Below are 9,841 nucleotides of genomic sequence, written 5' to 3'. Positions count from 1 at the left end.
GTTTCCCACGTGTGTTGGTAGAAACCCGCTGGAAGGCCGTCCGGGCCCGGGGCCTTTAAAGGTTTCATGTCGAAAACAGCCGCTTGAACTTCATCTTTTGGCGCCTCCCTATTAAAGACCCTCCAATCCATCTGGTCAATGCTCGGGAAGGTAGCGCCTATGGTTGGTCCATCCAAGGTCTCCATTGGCTCGGTGAAAAGATTGAGGTAGAAAGACCTGACATGGTCCCGTAGCTCATTCCCCTCAGGCAGCCACACCCCAGTGTCATCCTTAAGTCCCGAGATTTTGTTTCTCGATTTGCGCACTGTGGCGACAGCGTGGTAAAACTTGGTGTTCCTGCCCCCCGACTTTATCCATTCTTCTCTAGACCTCTGGAAACACAGCAGTTCCTCTTGGTATAAAGTGTTCTTTAGTTGTGATTGCAATTTCCTCTCTAGTCTGCGCAATCCAGCATGGGGACCATTAGTTAAAATCTTCTGGATGCCGCCAAGTCTGGTCATCAGGCTTCGTTTTCATATGTAGACATTTCCAAACACTTCCCTGTTCCAAACTGTGAGACCGTCCGCTATCAGCCGAATATTTTCTGCCATGCTGTTGTCAGAATTCCATGTCCTTCGGACCACCATTGGCAAGTCTTGGTGGGTAATCCATGCCGCCTGAAAATGGAAAGAATTCAAACTATTAGGTCGATGTCTCCCTTGCAACCGTAACAAGAGCGGAGCATGGTCCGAGGCAATGCGGGGCAAATGTTCCACCATTTTAGGTAAAAGTTGCATAGTTAGGGACTAAATTGAGCAACTTTAGTAGTCGAGGACCAAAGTGGGGAAATCTCAATAGTTGAGGGGCCATTTTAGGTAAAAAAAATTGCATAGTTAGGGACTAAATCGAGCAACTTTGGAAGTCAATGACCAAATTAATAAAATCCTAATAGTCAAGGGATCAAATTGGGTATTAACTCTTTTAACATGCATTAACAAATTATTTTTTTTTTGAAAAACAACCAATGTGGTTATATTTATAAGTAACTCATAATTGAGTTAGATGGGATCTCATCCCAGTACATAGTCATATCGTGATTAAATGCTAACATATGCACTAAATAATTCTGCGATCTAGGAATAAAATTAACTGAGCAAAAAGTAAACATAGTCATAGTAGTCCTACAGTCATCAAGGATATAACCAAGATAGGATCTAGATTGGATTGCCGAAGTAGTCAAATATGCCTGAAGCGTCTGGCAGTCCGTGAACAACTCAACTGACAGCTCGCCCCGTGACCTGAGCCATGATAAAACTTCCTTGCACGCACGCGTCTCGGCCATAAGCGGTGAAATACAGGCTTGTAAGGGCTTGGCATAGGCTGAGACGTATCCACCATACGCATCGCATAGCACTGCTCCAACTGTGGCGGTCTTCAAGAGAGGCCGGAATCCCGCGTCGAAAAAGCACCGCATTTGCGGCCCTGTTTCCATTCCATTCGTCGCAATGGGAGACGGTGGCAGTTCTGGCTGCATCTGGGCAGTGAGGGCGGTTTGTTGTTCTGTCGCTGGTGGCATCTGGACGGTAGCCGTGAGACCGGCTGGCTGTGGGGGGGCTGCCGAACTCACACGCTGCCACGCTTGCACAGAGGCTAGGGCCGTGGCGATAATCCTCTTTGGTCTTGGCAAACATGCATTCCAAACGGCATCGTTCCGGGCTCTCCAAATATTGTATAATATTCCAGCTGCAAATAATATTCCATTAGCATCTAGAACATTTAGGATTATTCTAAACCATTCTTGAAAAATATTCGTTACAATATGGGGGATTGGAAGGTTAGATTGATCCCAAATTGACTTAGCATAGTCACACAACACAAGGGCATGCATTGTGTTCTCATTCATAACTCCACACATGGCACAAATCGGGCTAACATCCACCCTCTTTATAAGCAAATTGGTGGTAGTAGGGAGAATGTCACCTATAGCTCTCCATAGAAAGGTCTTCCATTTAGGGGGGATTTTCAAATTCCATAGAGTTCGCCATTTATCAAAACCAGTATCATTCTCATAAGTTCCCACCATTTGCCTGTATCCATTCTTTACTGAGTAGCATCTATTTGGGTCCCCATACCAATACCATATATCCTCATAACCAGGTGAGACCGGGATATTTAAAATTTTTGGTATATCATTTGGGTGGAAAATGTCTGTTAAAATGTGAGGATCCCATGTACCAGTATTTTGATCAATTAATCCCACAACCTTCGCACCAGTTAGTTGATGTGGCATTTCCGTTTGGATCCTTGGTTCCAGCACATCCTGAAGCCAGGGATATTCCCATATTAAGGTAGATTTTCCATCCCCAATACGACGTCTTACTCCATTTGTTATCAATGCTTTAGCAGCCATAATGCTCCTCCAGCAGTAACCTGGATTATTTCCAATCTCTTCTTCATAAAAAGAACTCTTAGGATAATATATGGCTTTGTATACTCGAGAGACAAGTGAGTCAGTGTTGGTCAACAATCTCCATGTCTGTTTACCCAACATTGTCAAATTAAATGCCCTCAGATCTTTGAAACCCAGCCCCCCATACTGTTTTGGAACACACAATTTATCACATGCCTTCCAGTGAATACTACGGTCAATCCCTGAGCCCCACCAGTAGCGATTCATGACCCGTTCAATTGCTGTTCACATAGATATAGGCAACAAAAAGACACTCATTGAAAAAGTTGGCATAGCTTGAGCCACACTTTTCAACAAGACTTCATTTCCTGCCTGTGATAGTAATTTCTTGCTCCACGACCCAATTCTTTGTCTGATTTTGTCTTCAATATATGCAAAGGTCGCCTTATTATTCCTCCCCACAAACGGTGGTAACCCCAAGTACTTGCCAAAATTAGGGGCCTGGTCTACCCCTAAAATATGCGCCACCACATCCCTACATTCCTGACTTGTGTTCTTACTATAACAGATACTAGACTTGTGGTAATTCACCATTTGTCCAGACAATCTCTCATAAGTTGCCAAACAATTCTTCACCTAGGTAGCCTCTTGTGGGTTTGCCTTGAAAAATAACAGGCTATCATCAGCAAAAAATAAATGAGAAATTGGGGGTGCGCCACGCGCAACTCTGCAGCCATGTATTAAACCATTATCTTGTGCCTATTGTAACAAAACAGATAGCCCTTCCGCACATATAGTAAATAGATAGGGAGATAATGGATCCCCTTGCCTGAGTCCCCGGGTAGGTATGATCGATTCACTGGGGGAACCATTTACCAAGATCCTGTATGACACAGTAGTCACACATAACATTATAAGCTCTATCCATCTCTCATCAAAGCCCAAGGCCTTTAACATTCATTGTAAGAAAGGCCACTCCATACGATCATAGGCCTTTGCCATATCCAACTTGAGAGCTCCCCATCCTACCACCCCACACTGCTTCCTATTCAGATAATGACCAACATCTGCTGCTATCAAGATATTATCAGTGATGAGCCTATCAGGTATAAACGCACTCTGTGACTCAGATATAACACTTTCCATCAGAGGCTTCATCCTTTGGGATCATTTTAGCCATTATTCTATAAACCACGTTACTCAGGGCTATTGGTCTCAAATCAGTGACCCGCTCAGGCGTACATTTCTTTGGGATTAATACAACATTCGTTTCATTCAATGTAGCAGGGAAATTTCGGGTATTCAGACAATCAACAATAAATTTCGAAAGATCCACACCTACCACATCCCAAAAATGCTGGTAAAATCCTGGATTAATTCCATCCGGTCCTGGTGCTTTATCTGGAAACATTGCAAAAAGAGCCTCCCTAACCTCATCCACATTAAAAGGTTGCAGAAGTAATTCGTTCTGTAAAGGTGTAACTTTGGGCATAACCTTTTCAAATAACTCAGTACCATTAGCATGATTACTAGTACAGAAGATATTTGCAAAATAATCCTGGACAATCTTTCTCATATCAACACCTTCCACCCAGTCCCCATCATCATTCATAACTTTAGATAAATTATTTTTCCTTTTGCGATTAGAGGCGTACCTGTGATAGAATTTCGTATTGGCGTCGACACCCTTTAACCAGTGCTGTTTGGCTCTCTGTTTCCAGTATGCATCTTCTTGGGCCTCAACTCGGCATAGAGCCTCCTCCAGGCGGCGGAACTCAGCTAATGATACTGGGTCCGTGCGCCCCTTCAGATATAACTGTTCCTTACGAAGCTGCTCTATTCGCTCACCAAACTTATGATACCGATCACACCCCCCCCCCCCCCCCCCAGCGAGCTAACCGGTTACCACAATGCACAATACACTCCTGCAAACCACCGTTCCTCCCTTCTCTCCAAGACTCCTCTACCACAGTTCTGCACCCCTCGTCATGCAGCCAGGCCATTTCAAAGCGGAACCTTCTCTGTACTCTCCCCCTCCCCATAGGGTCGTGTATTCCCATAAAGAGGGCAGAATGATCAGACCTTCTCAATAGGATATTAGTCACCCTAGCTCTAGTGACAATATCACGCCACGCATCGGTAGCTAATACTTTGTCCAATTTTTCCTCAATCCACCGAGATGTGCCCTTTCCCTTTTCCCAGGTAAACTGGTACCCACTCATTGGCAACTGAGATAAGCCATAATACTCAATAGTCTCCCCAAATCCCTGTAGCAGTCTATCCGGGTGTGGATTTCCACCTCTCTTCTCATATTGGAATAAGAGTTCATTAAAATCCCCAATCATAACCCATGGCAGATCAGACTGGTGTGCCAATGATTTAATGAAATCTCACGCTTCAGTGTGCCTATGCCGTTGTGGATAGCCATAATAACATTTCATCCTCCACTTAGGGAAACCCATCATATTCACTTCCACATCAATATGATTCTTTGAATATTTGATAAGTCTTGTCGTGTTATTCTTCCTCCATAATAAAGTTAAACCACCACTTAGACCATCTGGATCAACATAGAACAATCCATCAAACCCTAGTGTAACACGAATACGCTCTGCATGACTTTGATCCACCTTTGTTTCCATGAGGTAAATAAAATCAGGCCTGTTGCGGGACGCCGTGTCCACTATCTCGCGAACTGTACGTGGGTCGCCCAATCCACGACAGTTCCAACTTAGAGTACTCATTGGATCTGGCGGGTCTGAGAACCAAGACCAGCCACAAACAAGTTTTTTGACACATCATTGTCAGTTGCTTCCCCATTATTCGGTGCCACCTCACTACCATCCCCATCCTCGGCTGCACGGTGACGCTTGGAAGAAGCTAGTACACCCTCCTCCAATTCATCATCCGTTTGAGACATAACAACATCATCAGACACTCTCCCCACCCCACGGTCCGCCACCACCGCCATATCCCCTCCACAAGTCTGTTTCACATTCGACCTTGTCGGCTTGTCTTCAGGCGGTAACAACCATGCCACTCCAATCGGCCGTGGGCCCTTGGACTGCCCTGCCCTCATCCATGCACCATATGGGTAAAACTCAGGCTGAATTCCTGATAGACGAGCTGTTCTGCAAAATTTAACCAGATGCCCTAGCATACCACAACAATAACAGAAATTGTGGAGCCGTTCATATTTAAGATTTACCCAGCTCCACGACTTATCCCTGCGTACCAATTTCATCCGCCGTTTGAGGGGTTTGTCTACCGGGACCGCCACACGCACGCGATAGAATTTTTTCAATGGTCCCCCCACCTTGCGCTCATCACACTTGATAAAAGTTCCAACAAAGTTTCCAACCTGCTCCAGAATGTGATTCGAAGTATATCCCATAGGCAAATCGTATACCTGAATCCACATATCAAGTGTATCTAACTTGACTTCCCCTGGGAGGTAACCATCACAAACCTGTCGGCATACCAGTGTATGATTGTCAAACGACCATGGTCCATCCTCCAATACACGTTTCATATCAGTTTCATGATAAAACGCAAACAGAAACAAATTAGCATGCATCTCAGTTACTCGCATCCCCATCACCGGCTGCCATACGGATGCCATTACCTGTCTCATATACTCTACCCTGATCATCTTTGACGTTAGAAAACGCCCCACAACAGAGAACACCTGCAAGTCATTCCCGTCCGGCGGCAAATACGGTCCATCCGCCTCCACACCAATTTCCTCGGCCTCGAGCGTGATATCCGCCCAACGATCAGACAATTGTTCTACACCCTCATCACCGTGCTGCGCTGCCGTCGTTGCCATGGTTCTGTCGGAACAACAGGTCCTGCTACTGTCGCCGGAACAAAGCGTTGCGTCGAAAGAGGGGAAACCCTAGAAGGGAGAGAGAATAGCAAAAAAACCCTAGAAGGGAGAGAATATTTGTCTTATGCATTAACAAATTATAATTTATGTTTTATTGGATTTTAGATTTACCATATGGGAGGTTGTGGGTTCGAGCCTCAATAATATATATATATATATATATATATATATATATATATATATATATATATATATATATATATATATATTTGTTAAACTCTAACTAGAATCATCTGCCAACACTAACTTGCTTACTTTTACTTGTCGTTTATATAGATTTGGACAAAAGATATTTATAGGGACAAATAAACAAAGATGAAAAGTGTTGCCTTCATCTCAAAGCTAGCTTCGACTTCATCTAGACGAAGGATTTAAGTTTGGATCAGGAAAAAGTTGTGGTGTCATGATTTCCAGAAGGAAAATTTATTAAAAAAAAAAAAGTAAGAATATAACAAAATGTGACATTTGATATGTACAACATGATTATGTGCCATATTACATGGAATTTATGTAATGATTATTGGGAACAAAAGGTCAGAATAAGCCAATATACCCCCCCCCCCCCCCCCCCCTTCTTCTTCTTCTGTGAGCATATATCCATTAATGTGTATCCAACTATCAGCTTAGGCTTTTAGTTGAGATGGAGCACATGCTTCAATCTTTTCTTCTTCTTTTTTTTTTTTTTGTTTTTTTTTTCTTTACGAGTTCGAGTGTTTATTTGATTTTTTTTGGTCAAGTTTGAAGGCACAATGGTAGATTTTAATAAGTCGGTTATCTCGAATATGCTAATGGGTTGAACCAACCAACCAACCATTCTTGGTTCTTAAGTGTCAATTCATATTGGTAATTCTTATACTCATGTATAAACTCAATGTCTTTCTAGAGTTGTAAAACTTTGCATTGGATACCAAAGACACAGTGCCAATTAGAACCATAGCCCTTCCCATAAATTATTATATTATATGGTTAATGAAATGGGTAAAACACTGCTTCATTTTAAGACAGGTTTCTTGAGTACATTTTTGTATAATTGAAGAGAATAGAAACACATCTAGTACTGGTAATAATCCCTTGGCCTATAGAAAAACATCAACTCTTAAGCAATTATTACATTCATCGATTGATGGATGTCATAAGAGCAAAATAGCATCATGATAACACCATAACCAACTGGGTAGCAGCATTTCAAGTTTTCAACTGTTACATTGCATACATCTGATAAGTTACAGATCCTGCAATAGTGCAGAACAGCAATGCAACTCTCTTGACCAAAATGGGTTCCAAATTGAAGCACAAGTTTGCAAGAAACTTGATAGCCTTTAATCCCCTTTGACAAGTTAGCAAGAAACAGATAATGCTACTCTAGAAGCACTTAAATCTACACTCAGTTGATGGAGCAGACGAATATGAAGGACTACAAAACCACGTCAACAAGTACAAAACTTTGAGTTCAATTATAATTTTCCACGAGAAACAATGCGCAAACAAGTGGATGAATCACAAGTTTGCAAGAAACTTGCACAGCCTTTAATCCATTTGACATGTTAGCAAGAAACAGATAATGCTACTCTAGATGCACTTAAATCGACACTCAGTTGGCATACATTATGCTTCATTTGATAGAGCAGATGAATATGAATACAAAACCACATCAATGAGTTCAACTATGATTTTCTACTTGAAACAATGGGCAAACAAGTGGATGAATCAAATGAAGCACAAGTTTGCAAGAAACATTACAGCCTTTAATCCATTTGACAGGTTAGCAAGAAACAGATAATACTACTACATGCACTTATGATGTTTCTTTTGATGGGGTTGATGAATATGAAGGACTACAAAACCATGGCAATAAGTGCAAAACTTTGAGTTCAACTACCATTTTGTGTAAGAAACAATAAATCAAACGAAGTTGGGGATAACCCAGCCAAGAAGGCTAACAAGAAAAAAACAAAACTTGTAACCAAGGTCATATTCTTGATTTGAGCCCGTCAGCTATACATCCTTGTTGTCTTTTGCCGACTAGGGTCACAAGACGGGTTTACTGAATATACACTAATGCACACCCTCCCTCAGATAGTGAATGCGAGTTCCCTCGTCACCCAAAATAAATGAATGAATCAAACGAAGTACTTCACCATCTGAACCTCCTTTTTCATGAACCCACATTTCTCATAGAATGGCTTGTTGTCCTCACTGCAGTCAAGAATCACCTTGTAACACCCCACTGAACAGGCATGATTCACCAAGTACTCAACAACCCTCTTCCCCAATTGCAATCCACGGACGCTGGAATCAACAACCACATCCTCAATGTGACCAGCTTTCCCACACTTCCTGATGAACTTCCTCTCCACAAAAACACTCCCACTCGCAACAATTTTCCCCAATCGGACATCTTCGATCACGCATATCATATGCTCATCCCCGTATTTGGCCACTTCTTCAAACCTCTCCGTGAATTCTTCGTCCGACACAGCACCACACACAGTCAATTGACTTAACAGTTCGAGAAAGCCCTTGCCTTTGTCTGCGATCTCCAGTCTTCGAATACGAAAATTTTCCGCATCTCCGCGACTAGGGTTTTGCATCTTTGCTGTTGTTGTTCCTGCTCTTAAACAATTGTGTACACCTTAATTTGGTGATCGATTTTTGCGAGACGTTTATAGAAGGGTGGCTATGGAAACTGATTCAGAGGCTTGTTTCGAGCTTCTCCAGGAAGGGGAATTGGACAAAATTATTATGTGGACCCGGTCCATCTTGTAATTTAATTTTTGAGAAAATATCATTTTGGTCCCTTAACTATTATAGGTGAAGCAATTTACGGATTGATTATCGCTATGATCATCAGTACCGGGATCAATTCCAAGACCAAATCGTACTATCTCTTTAATGGCTATGCTCACCTTTCCTCTGGTCTTGCTTGTGGCCTTGCTGGTCTTTCTGTCGGTATGGAAAACGGTATTGTGGGCAGGGACGGAGCCAGAAATTCGATTGAGAGGGGCGAAGAAGTAGGAAAGGGTTCAGAAATTTACCATAGGGAATGAGTAAAAAAAAACTGTTTAATGGCTATGCTCACCTTTCCGGTCTTGCTTGTGGCCTTGCTGGCCTTTCTGTCGGTATGGAAAACGGCATTGTGGGCAGGGACGGAGCCAGAAATTCGGTTGTGGGCAGGGACGGAGCCAGAAATTCGGTTGAGGGGGGCGAAGAAGTAGGGAAGGATTCAGAAATTTACCATAGGGAATGAGTCAAAAAAAACTGTTGAAGCCAACTATAAAACAAATATGTCAATTCCAAGATTCAAACCCTTATTCTATATTAGGACTCAACATGTGCTCAACCAACTCATCTAAATCAACTCTTATTTACATTTAATAGTTTTATTTTATTAATACTAACACATATACTATATATACATATATACATACAAAAATTATATATGGGGTGGGGTGGGGTGAGGGGGGCACCTGACCCCCTGCCCCCCTTTGGCTCCGTCCCTGATTGTGGGGGACACCGGTGGTGGAGTCTCCGTCGTCGGTGGAGGTTGCTGGTGGCGGAGGCTT

The 9,841-nt window shown here is 42.6% G+C and overlaps 1 protein-coding gene across 1 annotated transcript; it reads right to left on the bottom strand.

Annotated features, from left to right (window-relative positions):
* Positions 1 to 8,001: 8,001 nt before the first annotated feature.
* On the bottom strand, positions 8,002 to 9,008 carry LOC109155131 (glucosamine 6-phosphate N-acetyltransferase-like). The gene has a single exon (XM_019302866.1). The coding sequence runs from the start codon at positions 8,867 to 8,869 to the stop codon at positions 8,399 to 8,401; it is 471 nt and encodes a 156-aa protein (XP_019158411.1). The 5' UTR covers positions 8,870 to 9,008; the 3' UTR covers positions 8,002 to 8,398.
* Positions 9,009 to 9,841: the final 833 nt, after the last annotated feature.

This window comes from Ipomoea nil, unplaced genomic scaffold (genome assembly GCF_001879475.1).
Source record: "Ipomoea nil cultivar Tokyo-kokei standard unplaced genomic scaffold, Asagao_1.1 scaffold2694, whole genome shotgun sequence".
Classification (NCBI taxonomy): domain Eukaryota; kingdom Viridiplantae; phylum Streptophyta; class Magnoliopsida; order Solanales; family Convolvulaceae; genus Ipomoea; species Ipomoea nil.
This window is presented reverse-complemented; position numbering and strand designations above follow the sequence as displayed.